This window comes from Lissotriton helveticus, chromosome 9 (assembly GCF_964261635.1).
Source record: "Lissotriton helveticus chromosome 9, aLisHel1.1, whole genome shotgun sequence".
Taxonomy (NCBI): domain Eukaryota; kingdom Metazoa; phylum Chordata; class Amphibia; order Caudata; family Salamandridae; genus Lissotriton; species Lissotriton helveticus.
Window position 1 is genome coordinate 1,157,065,451 of NC_136070.1, and position 18,563 is coordinate 1,157,084,013.

At 47.6% G+C, this 18,563-nt stretch overlaps 1 protein-coding gene across 1 annotated transcript in view; it reads left to right on the forward strand.

The window, feature by feature from the left end:
- The first annotated feature begins 358 nt into the window (after positions 1-358).
- The window catches only part of FGD3 (FYVE, RhoGEF and PH domain containing 3), a 642,046-nt gene continuing 623,841 nt past the window's right edge, over positions 359-18,563 (forward strand). The window contains exon 1 of the mRNA XM_078661608.1: positions 359-737. Within this exon, the coding sequence (XP_078517734.1) occupies positions 578-737 (160 nt within the window). The 5' untranslated portion in view covers positions 359-577. The remainder of the gene's footprint in view (positions 738-18,563) is intronic.

The following is an 18,563-nucleotide window of genomic DNA, read 5'->3' on the forward strand; positions in this document are numbered from 1 at the left end:
TCCTCAATTTATTTTTCGAGTGATTTCTATGACTTAAGTTATTAAATGTATAGAGCTGCCAAATGAGTGATCTTAATGTACAGAAGATGTTTCTTCCATTTTACAGTTCGCTAAAATGTTAAAGAATCTGCCCAATCTCGTTAAGGACTGATGATAGGGTTCCTGAAATCCTTTAAAAAAAATACATACTGCAATAATATTGTGTTGTTGTGTGGTGAAAGCAACTTGTCACAGTTTAACGGCCCGCTTTCATCTGACCGAACCGGCGGTTACCTAGCGGCAGCAGCAGCAGCAGCAGCTCTACAGATGCCTCCGCTCGCGCTCCCCACCCCCTGCACGCGCCCGCTCCCGGGCTCCCAGTCCGCCCGGCACGCGCCGCCGGCCGCGCGCGTCTCTGAAGCTCGGAGTCTGCCCTGCGCTGCCTATGGGTCTGTGAGCAGCGGCGGGAGCCGTGCGCGAGAGCCTGGACTGGGAGCCGGGGGCACAGGCTGCTGCTGTGCTGTCGTGCACCGAAAGCAACCCGCCAGCACAGCCTAGCCCTCCGCGGCATGCGCTCTCCCCACTGCAGCCTCATCTAATGGGGAAGTGCGCCTGGAAGGAGAGGAAAAGGCAGCCAGGCGAGCGGTTTCCTCTTCCTTTTTTGGGATCAGGACGGGAGCCAGAGCCGCGGCAGCAGATTCAGACAGGAAGGAGCGGCATGACTGGAACTCACAGCAGCATGCAGCTGGGGGGCGAGGGTGAGTAGTGGGCGTGGGTCGTGCATGCACTTAAGGGGCCCATTTAGGACGGGGCAGGGTCTGATAGCGCCTTGTTGGTACACACGCCGAATCACAGTGCATGAAGCTGTGTACCTCTTGCTGCAGTTGTGCAAACCGTCTCCACACATGACAGTGTTTAGGTGTATTTGTTAAGCCACTTAAATGTAGTTCTTCTTTGCTTCCAATTGCTATTTCCACGAGTTCTCGTGTATATGTACTATTCTCCTATCATGTATATGATGAATTTGTAAAATCTCTCTTGCTCCCCACAAACTTCCAAGATTGAAGTTATCTCCGGTATGTTGACATTCACCTGCATCGAACGTCGTTGTACTAGTGACAACCCACTTCAGTTTTATACCTAGACATGTTTGATGCCCTCACACTACACCTTTTGCAGGGGGTTCTTCATTATTTGAGATTATTGTAATCCAAGGCAATGTTGTAAAGTGTCCTGGGGTGCGCTGACCCGGCTGGCAATGGACCCTGTGCGAGTGAAGCCATCAGCCAACCCTTCCCTTTCAACAGGGTATCATTTCTGCTGCTGAGATATTCAGCCAGTGTTTACAATGTGAAGGCCAAAACTACAAATCCCAGAATGCAACTTGCTGCTAACCAAAAAGGCTGGACTAGTTACTTGTCACTCATGCGATTATTTATCAACTGCATTGCCATGTCGTTACTGATCTTTACTTCCGCTCAATGGATTGTTTACTGTAAGGTTCTTGATATGTCTGTCCGTTTTAGTCAGACATGTGTACAACAGATTGTATGGCGAAGCGCCAGTACAGGTTTGGAGAATTGGTGCTATCGCTTGTCCGGAGTTTTTTGCAGAATGGTAATCTCGCAGGGGGATTATTTGTGTTGTATTTATCCGCCCTGATCGCCTTTTTTGTTGGACAATGGTATGTCCTAGTTCATTACAAATCAGTTTCCTCCGAGAGCCACCCATCAGCTGGTTTTAACATCATAAGAAGGATATATTGTTTCAAGTTGCTTCCTTGTTTCTGAGCAGTCTGTCTGTAGTAGCGAATGCTTTCACCTACTGGAGACTGGAGTGAAAAAAGACCTAAAAACAATGAAAACCTTAAAATGTCACTACAGAATTATCAGAATAGGGAATCCCTCAAATGATGTGAACGTGTGCAGCTACGATTTTTGGAACATGTTAGGTTTGTGATATAGCCTAAGCCAATATTAAATGGAGAGAACATTGTTTTCGAGTGTTTTAGTGCAACAGGAGTATGCTGTACCTATACGAATAAGATGTTTAGTTGAGCCAGGCTAAAGAAAGCAGGATGGGTTGGTGGGGTTCACACAGTTGGGTGGGGCAGTGCAGGACACAGTGCAGTTTATATTGTATTTGCATTACAACTATTTACAACTTGAGGGTCCGGTATATAGAGTGCTTTGGCCATAATCACACTATGTTTTGGCCAAATGTTGGAGCTGGGATTAGAATACCAGGGGCCTCATTTATGAGAAATGATGCATCGCTGCATGAAAGCAGCGATGCGTCACTTCTCAGTGCGCACTCCTTGCGACATACCTGATGCGTCATATTTACTGTATGACGCATCATGTCGCAAGGAGTTACAGATACGTCAGTGTATTTGACGTATCTGTATGGCGCAAAAGTGACGCATTGCTGGAGTGTGACACAAAAGTGACGCAACCCCAGCAATGTGTCCTTTCACACTTACACCTGCTGTGAGGCAGGCGTAAGATTTGGACGCATTTGAGTCCTAGAAGTGGCGCAGTGAAATCTGGTAAATTTCACTGCGTCACTTCTATGACCCTTTCTTGCGTGGGAACACCCCCCCTGCATACATTATACCTGGCGCAGGTATAATGTAGCGCAGGGGTTTACAAAGTGACGCATCTACCTAGATGCGTCACTTTGTAAATGTGGCGCAACAAGCCGCATTTTTTACACTGCTGGAAGTGACGCACCAGTGGTGCAAAAGTGACGCACGGGCTCATGAATGAGCCCCTTGGTCCGCCAGCAATGGAGCCAACAGATCAAATTTAAGCCAGAATACAAAGCATTGGAACCACCTAAACAACAAACCAGTTGCACGGCTGAGCTGTAGTACGGGAAGCTAGGCCTGCTGATACCATTATCCCACAGATACATTCTTGGTTTGGCCTGCCATTCCCAGTATTTTGGGCATGTTTCCAGATTGCCCCCACCCCTCTGACAGATGTGCAGGCTCGTGTCCACTCCCTGTTCTTGCAGGCGTTCAGCTGGGAGTTGGAGGCGATGAACAGCAGGTGCTGAGAGGGGATTCCTGGGGAGAGACCCACCCATTTCTGGGCCCAAACACCCGCCCCTGCTGCCAGGGGTTGTTTAGTAAAGCGTAGGACGCCCCTGCTCCCAAAAGTTGTCCTATCCAGTCAGAGGACGCTCACACCCAGCAGTGTGTGCTGGGGAAGTCTGTATATTTTTGTCTGTCTAGGACAGAGCAGGGAAGAGGAGCCCTGTCCTTGTTTTAATGGCCCTCTCCAGTTTCCCCAACAAGGTCCCTTTGTTTCTGCCTTTTTTTTCCAGCCACAGCCTTCCTGACTCCCAGATTCAGCTGTGAAAACTCGTGTCGTGTATCCGGTTGGTAAACAGAGCATGCTATAATTCCAACCTTCTGTGTCTAAGATTGGCTGAACTTTGACCCCTGCTGGATGTTGAATATGCATGCAGATCTCTGCCCTGCCCCTTTCCTCTTTTGTAGCAAATCACGGGAGGGAAGACAGTATCGAACATGGACCCCGAGGTAGTGTACAAAAGTCACTTTTAATGTGGCACATCTGAGCTCACAAACATTATTGGAGTGTCACCGTACAAAACTGCAGTAACCAGCAAACTAATACCTTGGCAATCTTCACCACACACCTATCCCCTCTTATAAGTTTGCCAATTTCAAGATAACCACCTAGAACCCCTCTTTTGATCTACTCATTTAAGCTACCATAGTTACTGGGCCACCTTTCCTGCATCAGACCTACCAGCTAGGCATGTGCAGCTTGCACCACCCTTTGCCCCTGCCAGCGATGCCAATTGCAGTACCAACACAACTACTATCACACTCCTGGAATAGGGGGACGATGACTTTACCAAGCGAAAACTATCGTGTTTCCCTGCCACATTTCAGATGCAGCTTGTTTTTAAAGATGGTGTGGGCCTGTAAAGGAGCCAATGGAGTTACAGCAGGGTGAGGGTGATGTGATCATATTTCTTCAGGTTTTGAATAAGGGGTTTAGCACCATGGATAGACCTAAGGGGTGCCAGTGTGTGGTCTGAGAGGCCATGGAGTAGGACAGAACCACCGTCCAGATGTTAGAGTAAGGGGGCTTGAACAGCAGTTCTGAAGTCCCTTTCTGAATGCAATTGGATGACTTTCTTTAAAAGATGGTGTGCTCCTTGAGGGTGAGGTTGGTGTCCAGGGTGAATCTAAGTGTCTTTACACATCTTTGCAGAATATGAAGTTCCCCATCTCTGCTTAACTTCACGGACATGGTGTTTCACTTCGTCCACCGCTACCTACCTGTCACTGTTCAGCCTATTTCATATGTGGTCCTCCTCTACCTCCTGGACCTATCAGTGCTCTTTTACTTTCCTGAACTCCCAAGTCTGTTTGAATCCTTGACCTGTAGATCCTCCAGAGTCTATCCATTTAGCTGCTTCATATCCCAAGCTAGCTTGTGGGCAGTGGACACAAAGCATTAAAGTCATTAACCTACTGGTCCTCCAAAGCCTGCTGCCACCGTAGCCTCACGCTGTCCTTCATGTGTATAAATAATAAGTGAAGGGCCCCAAAGTGCTTCTTAGGAGCTTGCCGCCGGTGCTGCAGACTGCCACGGTTGTGGTGCAATAAGGCGACTTAGTTTTGATTCCACCACATGCTACTTTCTTCCACCATAATTTTCTTACAGTCTCTTTAGCTCAGTGTTGCAAGTTCTTTTCGTCCCTTCTTTTCCATTCGGTAGCTGTCCTTTCCTCCTTCTTACTCTTGCTATAGGCCAGATTCAGAAAAATGAAAATAAGTGCTCATCCCAAATGGTGAGCAAAGGCAACATTACAAGAACGTTTCTTGAGACTTATTTAGTTTGGGGGCGGTTTTCCATGATGAATAATTTTTAATAATTCTGGGATCTGCCGCTCGTAGCTGCCGTGAGGGGATCTGCTTCCTGTCTACCTTCTCTTCTCCTGACCTTCGTGAGGGGAGCGGTCCCTGGTGCTCTGCTGCCTGCACCGCCCTACCGCCGTGAGGGGAACGGCCGGGCAAAAAGCAAACAACATCCAGGAACTACCATACTCAGAAGCCCTAGCCCCGCGCAGGTGCAGCACGTCATCTAAGGGTGCCAAAGGCCCTCAAAACCACCGGCGCTCCCCCGCAGCGTGGGACACGCGTGGGCATGCCTGGACGCTGCCTGGGCTAAGCCCGGGCCAAGAGCAGGCCAGTTTGAGCCCGTTTGAGCCTGTTGGAGACCGGAGGAAGCCGGGTGCCCCTCTAACATCTGATCCTTCAAGATTGGTTCATTTGTCTGTATTTATCGCTAAGCACTACTATTTTGTGATAATAGTGACATACCCTTTTTGCCATGCCTGGATGTGAAGGGAAAGGGAGGAAAGCGGCGATGGGTGGATATGTAGCCGGGACACTCGACCAACTTATAACAAGGGCCACTTCATCAGTGTTGGCGCATGAGATAGCTATCACCGAGCGCCGCCTCTTCCAGGAACCGGTTTTTGCTAAACGCTCTTCATTGGGTGGTCTGATGAAAGCACGTACACCGGAACACCATGCGTGTACAGACATTGATTCTGGGATCCTGAGACAGTCTGATAGCCAAATGCTTCTTGAAATAGGGAGTGCATCCTCGGCTAGAGAGTCTTGCCATTCTGTATTATCTATATATACCTCACCGTTAAATACGGCTAGCGGCATAGTTACTCGCATTGGGTCTTCTCCTAAGACCAGTCCAAGCCACCTGAGTATACATCAGGAGCGGCTCTGAAGAGGAAGCGTGGAGGGACCGTGCAGAGGGGGAAAAAACAAAGATGCCAAAATTGAATTAGACTGGTGATCTGGCGAATATAGCAACCATAAGTACTGAAGCTCCTGGGGTAACTACCTCCGTACCAAACATCTTGCCCACGGTTGTTAATGAGGACACATTGCCCCAGTTGGAAGAGGGCCTTTGGTTAAAAATAGGTGGCCTTATTACATCTTCTCTACAGCCCCTACTTGAAAGGCTATTGGCAATCGAGGACAGGTTGGCAACATTTGAAAATTCGACCACAACCAATTTGGAATGTATTAAGAAAACGTTGGTGAATGGTGGCCAGTTAAATGAACTTATGAAGAATGGACCTCGGGGTGCCCCTGTTACCAACCCCTCAATGCCTCACCTCCCTCATCCAAATTTAACACACAGCTCAGCAGGTTGGAATGATGCACCTGGAGCAAGCAACGCTGGTGGTGTAGAGGCACAGCGGAATACGGACCGCCCCCAGGGTGATAGAGCAGTACAACATCCATTGGGAGGGGGTTTGATGCAAAATTCTAATGGTGGCTCCATGGGGAAACATAATGCCACTGGGCTTAAGTCTACTTTGCCACATATTGATTTACCCCCTGACTGCTCACCCTATGTTGTTGTTTTGGCCGGGGTCCCTGAACTGGAAATTGGTAGAGTTGAATCTTTTATTTAACTTAAAAATAAAACAATTCATTGGTTGAACAATAATAGGCCCCTTTCGCCAAATGTGCACAGTCAAATCCTCTTTGCTCGTAGAGTGAGCTGGGTAGGTCGTAGACCAAAAGATATAGCAGGCGATTGTATGATCATCAACTTTAGAGATACTAGGGTGGTCCAACATGTTTGTGAGGGGTATTATAGAAAAATGAGATCTAGCATTCAGACCCTTGATTTAAGCTAATTTTATTCCCCTCCAAACTACATGACTGAACTCAGTTATCGAGGAAAGGACAGGGTCAGGGGTGTCCAAACTGTCATTGTTAGTAATATAGAAGGGATGGACAATATTGCCTTTGCACCTTGTGTCCCACTTAGTAATAGATTCAGCGTGTTAGATCTGGTGGACTGACTGACCCCAAGTGCCACCGCCCACTGACATTGGCTAAGCGGCGGTGCGATAATACTTTGTGCTTGGGGGTCGGGGTAATACAACAAAATCCTGTATTAAGTGATGTACCGGGGATTATTGAAACTGGTAAAGTTTCTATAGACAGGGTGGGTAAGGAGACGGGTAAATCTACAGATGTTATTAAAAATAATTCTGCACTTTGTGAGGTTGGATTTGAACCCCAAAAGCTAGCGGTTGTAAACACTAACCATGAGACTACTAAAGCTAGAGTTAGCTGTGGTTCAGAGGTAATTGTTGAGAGTGGGTTGGAAGTAAAAACAAATGGCCTTAGGATCTTGTCATGGAATGTTGTAGGACTCGTGGTGAAACTAGACCTGCCCGACTGGGGTGAGTTGATAGATTCTCACGAGCTCTGCCTATTTCAAGAAACGTGGGCATTAAGTTCACCCTGTAGAGTAGGCTTCGCAGCGTACTGTGAGGCAGTAGTGAAGGATTCCAGGGGGAGACCCTCGGGGGGGGGAGGTGGGGGGGGGGGGGTGTTATGTATATGGGTGGGTAACCATCTTTGATGCACGGTGAAGAGAATAGAAACCCATTCACCGGATAGCCTATGTATTCTTCTGACCCACAGAAATCTCCCAAAGTTGGCAATTATTAATGTCTACTCTCGGCCAGTGCAGTATGGTGGGACATCCCCGACGATAGATTGTTTGTCTAGTCTCCTTAATACACTCTCAGGGAAAGCGTATTTTATAATTGGTAGGGATTTTAATTGCCATTTTTATCCTCTCAACGGTTTAATAACACCTATTACTAGTGATGAGGATTCAGCATGGTTAATCCCGCGTCTAACCCTTATCCTATAAAGGGGTGGACCCCCCTTGTTTTGCAACTGACCTCTCTTACCCTCACTTACTCTTTGAGGGATTGTAATGGTTGGTTTCCAGACGATAATTCTGGGTACTCCACCTTTGAGAGATCGGGCCAGGCATCAATTATCGATTATATTCCACTAAGTGTTGAAATCTGGAATAATGTTGCAAAGTTTTGCTTTAATTCGTGCGAAGAAAATGACCATAATCCTCTGGTCGTATTGCTGGACTTCCACTTAGTAGAAATTGAACACGGCCCTGATAACTGTCAATTAGATAATCTAGTCGTGGCCGAAGGTGGGAGACTTATTCGCTGGGGTACAATAATCCAATCCCCAGAAATAATGTCAGATTTATACAATAGTATTATCGCCCTCCTAGAAAAGGCAAGCCTAGTCACTGGTAATAGCGCCAACTTAGAACCTGGTAATGACATAGGGAAAATCCACCAAGACATGGCTACAATACTGGGGGATTTTTTTATAGTAGTAAATCTGTTAAGAGTAATCACCGTGGTGATAACAACCCCTGGTATAATAGGAAGCGCAGGGATGCTCAGAGAGCCCTGCTGTCTTGTCTTAAGGAGGGTAATAGTATGCGCATAAGGGAAGCTAGGGTATCTTTTAAAAACATTACTTTACAAGTAAAATCAGAATGGGAATTTGACAGATGGTAGGCCATTAAGAACTATTTGGGTTCAAAGGATATTAGAGGCTTTTGGAATGTAGTTCATACTGGAAAAGCTAAAGGTAGGACTACCATAGAGCCTAATATTGGCGAGGAAGCCTGGCACCTTTATTTTAGGGATTTATATTCAAGCCAATTGAACGGATCAAGTGTGAGTGAGAAATAACGTTGTGTTGTTTATCCCCTGACCCTCTATGGGATATACCCCCATGTACTATGGTTGAGGTATTATCTGCCCTAGCCAAGTTATTACCAAATTGTATCCCCTGGCCCTCTATGGAATATACCCCCATGTACTATGGTTGAGGTATTATCTGCCCTAGCCAAGTTATTACCAAATAAAGCGCTGGGGCTAGATAGAATCCCTGGGGATTTGTATAGAAGCGAACAAGTATTGTGGTCTCCATACCTTTTAACATTATTTAATGCAATTCTTCATGGCTCGCCAGCCCCTCTGATGTGGGCTGGTGCAGAGATAATCCCTATTTATAAAAAAGGGTCCCCCATTGAACCTGCAAATTACAGGCCAATTAGCCTCATTGACGTAACACAAAATATTTTTGCAAGAGTGTTACTGGGAAGACGCCAGGAATGGATGGAGGACTTTAATGTGTTAACCCCCTTGCAAGCCTGCTTTAGATGTACAACATCTACTATTGATCAGTTGTTTAGGTTACAACTGATCTATTGGAAGCATGTAGTTCTGGAGGGTGGGAGCCTGTACCTCACTTCATGGACCTTAAATCTGCGTTTGATATAGTGGACTGTGACCAGCTGTGGGGTATCATGCTGGACATGAGTGTTCCACCATATCTTTGTTACCAACTTAAATGCCTACATGAGGGAACATTTGCTAGAGTAAGGTTAGGCAAGAATGGGAAATTAACGACTCCCTTTCCCGTTGGGAAGGGGGTGAGGCAGGGCTGTGTGCTTGCACCAACCATCTTCTCCCTCTTTCTCAACGGGTTAAGTAAAGATTTACTTGCTGTTAAGGACATAGACTCTCCAAAACTAGCGCATCGTACATTTCCTGCATTAATGTTTGCAGATGACACCCTGCTCCTCTCAAAATCACTTATGGGGATGCAGCGTGTGCTGAAAGAATTTATTCAGTTTTGCATTAAAAGGAATTTGGTGGTAAACATTAAGAAGACAAAGTATATGGTCTTCAATGTCAACTCTATAAATTGTCCGCATCCAAGAATGGATGATAGACAATTGGAAAGGGTCCCTATATTTGACTATTTGGGTCTTACTATAAATGATAAAATGGGGTGGGGATCCCAAATCAACAAAGCTAACTTAAAGCTAACCCAGGCTATTGGGGGGATTTTTAAAGTCCATAAGAGTTGTGCATCACAAGTTCTGGGCCCGCCGTTAGAAATCTACAAAGCCCAATCTAGAGGAGCAACTGTTTATGGGGCAGAACTGTGGGGCCATAGTGTATCGAACCCCCTCACTATCACAGAAAATACATTTTTAAGACAAATTCTGAGTCTGCCCAAAAATACACTTCTAGTACCACTAAGGATGGATTTTGATATCCTCCCAATTGCGGACCTAATCTCTTCATGCCCATTGCTATATTGGCTTCGGCTATGTAGTACCCCAGAGTTGGCCCACTATAATGGAGGAATTAAAAGTGGTGATGCTAATTATGGGGGCTGGTAGTATACCCTGGTTGTACTTTGTCAGGAATACCTTTCGTGCAATAGGGAGGGAGGATTTATGGACAACACCTGAGGAATCCTGCATAGCTACAACAAAGAAATCTCTAGCTAGTGCTTTGAACGAGTACAAATTGACAAGTATTTTACTGACCGCTAACCCCTCTAGTTTAACCTATGTGTTTCTGGATTTTAAGTCCCATTATAAAATTGAGCAGGTGTTGGATTCAATACAACTGCCATTAGCTAGGAAACTGTTTTTGCAATTTAGATATGGGACGCTCCTGCTTTATGCGATAACTATTAAGTGGATGGGGTCACCCCTTGCGTATGTCCTGAATGCCTAGTGGAGGAAGAAACAGTAATCCATGTGTTGTTCTTCTGCGAGGCTTACAAGCAGACTAGGCTTAAGTGGGTTATTCAACTCTGCAGAAACCTGGGTACTAGGAATCACATAGAATTTTACAGGATCCTAATATCAGATACTAACCCGGTTTATGTTGTTGCAATTTCGAAATTTCTCTTTGCTATGTGGTACTAACGGAGGTATTTAGTGAAGTAGCTTCATGATTCCATGTAACACCAGCTTCTACTTGTCACTTTTGTGATATGTATTCTGTAATTACTAGGTGTATGTATGTGCTGTCTAAACTTTGTGAAAAACAGTAATACCTGCTAACTTGCTGTTATTTCGATCTTGGGAGTTGTAAAAATATTGGATGTGAATTGTTTTTTTAAAATATTTCTTTGTTTAAATTCTATTTTTAATTCATGTTTTAATATCCTAAATTCCCATAATGATGATTTTGTCCCCCTTTTTTGTTTCTCTACTTCCCAATGCGTGATCTTATATTCATATGATTATTATCCAGTGCATCTGATGTTCTTGATTTTATGTTTTCTGGATTTTTTCTGTTGTAAATATAAATGTGCTTTTATGGCTCTAATAGCCGCAATAACGTTTTTTGATGATGATAATTCTGAAACCTTTTTTTAAGGAGCATGTATCATGGTTTGGTATTCCAAAATCTTAAACTTTACAGGAAGAACAGTCTTCCTCCAAAGGTATATTACTTTTTTTTGAGTGTATGACCTTTGTTTCCTTTGTAAGTGGTTTGTGTTAAGAGCCTGGAAATTGTCTTGGGGCCAGAACCAAGCAGTGCTTTATTGTACTAGACTCTTACTTTTATGGAGCATATCGCATTTATATGTTGTTTTTTAAAAATAGTTGGTATCTACTATTTTCCATATCCATGCATATGAAAATGTATATGTGACAAGGGTGCCTGGTGAATGTTTGTGTAATATTTGGTAGCCCTGTAAAATAAAAACAACAAAATGACCTTTGTCACAGTTTTATTATAATAATAATTCCTGGTTTAGCGATATGCATAAGAAGATTGGTATAACAACATTCATAAATAGAATATCTAGCATATGGCAAAAGTATAGTAGGAGTTATGGAAGTCCTTGTAGAGGGTTCTATATACATACACTGCCATCCTTTTAATGGGGTCAGATTCAGGGCGGTGCGACTGGTGCCACAGCACTGGGCGCCGAGCATGGATTTGAAATATTTTATGTCATGTATATGACTCTGAAAACCAGACTATGCAAGTAAAGGATTACTACTGCAAGTCCTAACCTTCTGAAGAAGTTTAGCCAGACCAAAACCATGCAAACCAATAATTCTGCTAGGACTATACAAAAAAATAACTTTAATACTTGATATTCTGAATTTCTCTAAGCTGATCTCTTCTTGGCATCAATAAACAAACTCAGAATGCACATTCAAAGAGTAAAAGGAAAGTCATGACAAACCATAGACTCCATTTTCTAGTTAAAATGTAGTTTATCAAAGATTTCAATATAAGGGCATCAAATTACTAATAAACATTTCTTTGCCTAAAGGGTATAGAATAGTCTAGATAGTTGGAATTGTCAGAGGGTGACAAAAAGATTAGGAGAGTTCAGCAAGGATATGAACCATGACAGCTCATGTGCAGTGTCCCATCGGAAAGGAGACCAAGAGTGGCGTGCACAGCATATGTGTCAGTCCAAATGGAGGGAGTGAGCAGAGCCCATAAGGGATGAGCATGAATGGAAAGTTGCAGGAAAGCCAAAAGCAGTCTCTCTTGAATCCGTCCGACTGACAGAACTGAACCGTATTGTATCCCATCCAACCAAATCTCTTTTCATTAATCAGATCAAAGTATAATATAGCCTTCTGGTTCTGGTGTGACACCTCCTTGGTCACCTCATCATGTCAGACCACTCAGTCCATTGGTCAGTTCATATAAGATGATTGTTGTAGGAAACCGGCTATTTCGGGTAGGCTAAGGCTGACGCCAAAGCCAGGCCGAAACCACCATTCCAGTCAGGGCAAGGAAGTCACACGCCAAGATAACCCCTGCTCACCCTCTAGGTAGCTTGGCACGAGCAGTCTAGGCTAAACTCGGAGACGATGTGTAAAGCATTTGCGTCAGCGCACAACAGCAACAACATACTAGGTACACCACAAAAGAGACTCCACACAAGGTTATATTAAAATAACTTTTGTATTGTCAAAACATATCAGATAGAAATTACACATGTACATTGTGCCAACTGGCACGGCAATATTCACAAGGGATTATTTACAAGACAGGGCCACATGGGCCACTGTCTGAATCAGCACTTCGCAGATATAGAAATACTTGTCAGTAATTAGAATAAAAGTATATAAACTTCACTGTAACACAAAGTAACAGTTATAGATCACATCCAGTAACTACTGGGAACAGGTAAGTACCACCTACGCAACCCTAAACCCCTTAGGAGACTGTCACGCAGGGGACCAGGACCTCACTAGGACCACCTGTACTAAGAAGAACAACCCCCTAAGTATCACACAGCATTTAGGGGTCTAAGAAAGAACACATTACCCATGATGTATGAAACACATTCAGAGGAGTAGTAAAGGAAAACCACCTAAGTAGCACACAGCGTTTTAGGGGTCTAAGAAAGGACACATTACCCATGATGCATAAATATACATTCAGAGGAGTAGTAAAGAGAAACACATAATGTATAAGCCTACACATTCAGCGGTGTTAAGAATAAAGCACATGATGCAATAAAATTACATTCAGAGGTACCAGAATAATACAGTAGCGCAATAGTCACATCATGTCTAAAAACATTCAGAGGTGCAGGAATAAGACATGATGCAAGAAATCACATTCAGAGGTGCAAGAACCATACAATTGCGCAAAACCTACATAAGCCACCACCTGTGGCAGTCCCTAGGCCAACTGGCCTTGTTGGGGCTAGAACGCCCTGAGTCTCAATGTCAGGGGCCTAAACGATGCAGGGGCCCACTACTTGCTGGGCACCTGTGAAGCGCACAAAACCTAAACGGTGCAGCTGCCCACTAATTGCTGGGCAGCTGAGAGCTTCATACTGTGACAGGGTCCTTACTGACCCTCAGACGCAAACTGCGCCCACGCTGGAGCCACACAGGCTCTACAAACACCTACGCCCACGTTGGAGCCACACAGGCGCTGGCATGACACTGCGCAACGTGGGAGCCACCCAGGCTCTGCCACCACACTGCGCCGAACGCGGGAGCCTTCTGGGGCTCTTAAACAACCATGGTGCTTTCACTGGCACCAGCACCACACAAGCCCAGGAGGGGACGGGCATCGACAGTATGCCCCGAGGTGTCCCAGGAGCCATCTAGACTCCTTGACCAAATATGGCCTGCGTTGGAGCCTATCAGGGCTCGTTGGGAAGTCACCCACTCCGTCGGTGTCCCACTCGGGGGGCTCAGAATTCCGACATGCCCCCTGCGCCTCCTGGGGCTCTCAAAATAAAATATGGGCGTTGGAGCCTCAGGCTCCGTTGAAACCTGGGGGCGGCCCACTGTCAGCTGGGGCTGCCCTACTTCCACTCCCGCCCAGGTGCCGCTCTCCGGCACCAACAGCAGCTGCACGGGGCCCTCCCCAGCCCTTCCGACTCACCGGGCTTTCTTGGGCGGGCTCCTCCGGGCGGCGGCTTCTCTGCTGGGCGGCGGCTCACTCTCACCGCCTGCGGTGGGGGCCGGCACCGACCATGTGCCTCGCGCCCCCTCCGCTCTGCTCACTCGGGGCTCCCTCAGCACACGGGAGCCCCAGCAGCCATACCTCGGCCCGCCTTCCAAGCGCAGCAGCTCCGGGCTCCCTCTCCTCACGGGAGACCGGACGGGCTCACCATGGCTTCCCCCCAGCCGGGGGAGGCGAGAACGACGTCCTCCTCACTTCTCCCGGGTCTCCCTGCTGAGGTGCACCTCCATCACGGCTCTCGGCGGCTCCTCCACTCACCGGGGCACGGTCAGATGCCTCCCAGCTCCCGCCACGGCTTCTCAGGAGCGGCCACTTGCTTCGGGGGCTGGGCCAATCCCAGCGCGGCCCTGCGGCGCCTCCGCTGACGTCAGCGCTTCCTGGGCCAATCAGGACGCGACTTCCTCGTCGAGCCCTCCGCTAAGGCCCAATCCGTGCGCGGCTTTCCCGGATCAGCCGCCAATCAGCAGGCAGTCCCTTCGGTGCAATCTTCGTGGCTTTGGAGCTGCGGCGGTGATTTCCCAGGCAGATGCAAGCCCCGGGTCGCGGCAATCACGGCGTGAGCAGCCGAAGTTAAGTAAAACTAAGAAATAAGCGAGGTGGGCACTCGCTAGGGCAAATAATGCGCTCCCAGCGCTAATGGCCACAATAAGCGCTCCCCAGCGCTAAAGCCCCTCTCAAAGTCCAGGATCATCCAGAGATGGAGCAAGCAGCTCCTAAGACCCAAGGAAAGGTCCATCAGGTGCCCAGGGGCTGGGCAGAGCCCAGGGATCCCCTGTGCCCAAGCAGCAGCAGCACCTGGCAGATTCAAGTTGAAAACAATAACAAATTGGAAGGGAACACAGCCCCTTCTTATACACAGGAAAGGCTTTGAAGTCTTTTGAAGTCTTTGTGTAAGCGAGCCCTAAGCCCTGGATGTATCTGGTTTCCCTCTCCTGTCAGCCTCAGGTCAGAGGTGACAGTGGGTCATCAGGAGGGAGAGGCAGCAGGGTGGGCTGACAGGCACAGCCTGGTACCACCAGAGCTCTTCCCTCCCATCCGTGACAGCAGATGGGGGCCTTTCATCTACGGCTGATTCAGACCCCCCTCCTCCAGGGCCCTGCAGACCCCGTCCTACTCACCAGACAGTCCATCTACCAGCAGGCCCAGGCACATCAGCCAATCATGTGCCAGCAGACTCACTACACAATTATGCCAACTTCTAAAAGTGGCGCTTCTAGACTAGACACAGCCATGCCGCATATACCATTCTGCAGCATTCCTTACCATGAGTTCACACATATCAAACTCGAACCTGCACTCCCCATGCATCAGGAATCTACCATGGGCATACATATTCCCCATTCATTCCTATGGGAGGGCAGGTCACTCACCATCCATACACAGAGAGCACACGCACTTTACACTGTACCACAGTGAAAAAGTGCGCAGAGGCCTAAAATCACCAATCCAGGTTCCAAAAACAGGCTAGGAAAAAGCAAAAAGTCACGGGGTGAACCTGCCGAAAGAACCGGGTTGAACACATCCCCCTTCCAGCCAAAACGCAGGGTAGACCAATCACTACACTGATGGTCTTCCATGCTTTGGGCGACAAAACCACGGAGACGGGCCTGCAGGGCAGGGCCACCTTACAGTTTTTCGCCACTCTGAACCCACAGGGATTTCCCTCAACAAAAGCTCTCTGACACAACTAGGATACCCCACTGGTACACACTAGTCATCCACAGCCAGGACCAGGCCCTAGGCCATCCAAATATCACAGGTCCTAACCAATCCACAGAGTGGGGGCAGAAGCCCCTGGCACACGATAGCCAATCTCCACTCTCTCTCTCAGGGTAGCTACACTACCACTGATCCTACAACCTAGGGACCACACCCCCAGGCTGACCAGAGGTCACGGCAAGAATGCCCCACCGTACCTCTACTCCTGTGTTCCCGCACCCTCACAGGGAAGCACTCACCAGAACACAACTCTCCTACCAGATCAGGACCTCCCTCCGTCACTGGTCTACCACCTGGCAATTATTTCACTTCTGAGGTACAAAGCACACAGCACAGTCCCTCTTCAAGCAGGTGGGGGGACACAGCACACAGCAAAGCCCCCCTTTCCTCTACCTTAGTGGAAACAACAAACTGCAGGTGGGCCCCAAAACACACAGCAAGGGCAGCCCCCTCAGTCTCTCCAGCTGATCCAATTTGGTAGAGTTCCTCTTGACCTAGAAGTTTCCTGATCTCCCAACCTAGGATCTAACCCCTCAGGTTGCACCGGGGTCAGAAGTACACCGTCCTTCTGCACCCCCTTCCAGTTCCATGATCACAGGCACAGTATGTCTCAGGCTAGACAGAGCACACGCCAGCGGCGTATCAGCAACACACTTTCCTCCCACCGGGGTCAGAAGTAAGGACACCGTCCCTCTGCACCCCCCTCCAGGGTTCTGCACCCTCCCACCCGGGAGCGGTACCCCTGGAAGCCAACAACCGGTCAGGACACTGATTACAGATGCCCTTCCCTCCAGGTCAGGCTGAACCTGAACCTGGCCTCCCCCCTCCTCGGGGAACGACCTCCAGAGGCCCCACAAAAAAAATGGTCAAGCACTCTAGACGGTGAAATGCCCAGCGAACCAGGACTTCTGCAACCTCCACTAAGGAGCGGTACTGTCCAACACTAGGACCGCCGGAGTTCTGATTACAGACACTCCCCGTCCTCTAGACACAGGAAGATCCTCTTCAAATGACTTGTAAGTACAGCCTAGGCCCCTGACCTGGCGCTCCCTTTGGGAACCCTCCGGGCCCTGAGACAGGGTTTCGGGCCACCGTGGGACACACCGTCCCACACTCACTCCGCCTCCACTGAGACAGGACGCGAGCCCCTACACCCCTACCATCCTACTGGGACCTAGCTGGGCTACACATGAACCTCTTCACCTACACAGGATCATCAGATACACAAGCCACTACTGTTAGAATCACTCCCTAATGTCTCTGTAAGACATCCAGCGCACCGCCAGACATCCCCCTTCTTGTCCAATGCCTCTGCAGGACGTCCTGCACACCACCAGAGGTACACCTCACGTGCAAGCTCCTTACAAAAAAAACTCACACGAACTCCTCCAGTTCAAGACACCACTCATCCACACACTCCCCCTCCAGACTGGTGAGACAGTTCCTCACTGCCTCTGACTCTCAACCTGTCACCCTCTTACTGAGCACCAGGCACCATACTCTGGGAACTGGGAATGGGACTACACGCACTGGACACATTTAAGCTGCCACCACTGGATCCTACCATACGGGGGAATCCAGACACACACACTACACTCAGGGAATAACCACCCTCCTGAGCAAGCCATTTCTCCTCCACCCTCCCTCTCTTCCATCTACCCACACAGGGACAGGAATAGGAGTTGGACACTAGACCCAGCAAGCGATTCCTAATCTATGGGAACCTCCCCTCTCTACTGGCGTCCCGCCCTGTCATTTTCTCTCACCTGCCACTAAACATAAAGCGCAGGAACACCATCTGAAAATGACACTCTTGAGGAAAAACAAAATCAAAAACAATCATCCCAAACATGTGACTATCTGAAAAACGCAGAGTTTTTGTAATGTAGCCAGTTGTTGCTATGGCACTGTGCAAATACAAGTCCAAATCCGCACCGCTGACAACAATGTAGGAAACCGGCTATTTCGGGTAGGCTAAGGCTGACGCCAAAGCCAGGCCGAAACCACCATTCCAGTCAGGGCAAGGAAGTCACACGCCAAGATAACCCCTGCTCACCCTCTAGGTAGCTTGGCACGAGCAGTCTAGGCTAAACTCGGAGACGATGTGTAAAGCATTTGCGTCAGCGCACAACAGAAACAACATACTAGGTACACCACAAAAGAGACTCCACACAAGGTTATATTAAAATAACTTTTGTATTGTCAAAACATATCAGATAGAAATTACACATGTACATTGTGCCAACTGGCACGGCAATATTCACAAGGGATTATTTACAAGACAGGGCCACATGGGCCACTGTCTGAATCAGCACTTCGCAGATATAGAAATACTTGTCAGTAATTAGAATACAAGTATATAAACTTCACTGTAACACAAAGTAACAGTTATAGATCACATCCAGTAACTACTGGGAACAGGTAAGTACCACCTACGCAACCCTAAACCCCTTAGGAGACTGTCACGCAGGGGACCAGGACCTCACTAGGACCACCTGTACTAAGAAGAACAACCCCCTAAGTATCACACAGCATTTAGGGGTCTAAGAAAGAACACATTACCCATGATGTATGAAACACATTCAGAGGAGTAGTAAAGGAAAACCACCTAAGTAGCACACAGCGTTTTAGGGGTCTAAGAAAGGACACATTACCCATGATGCATAAATATA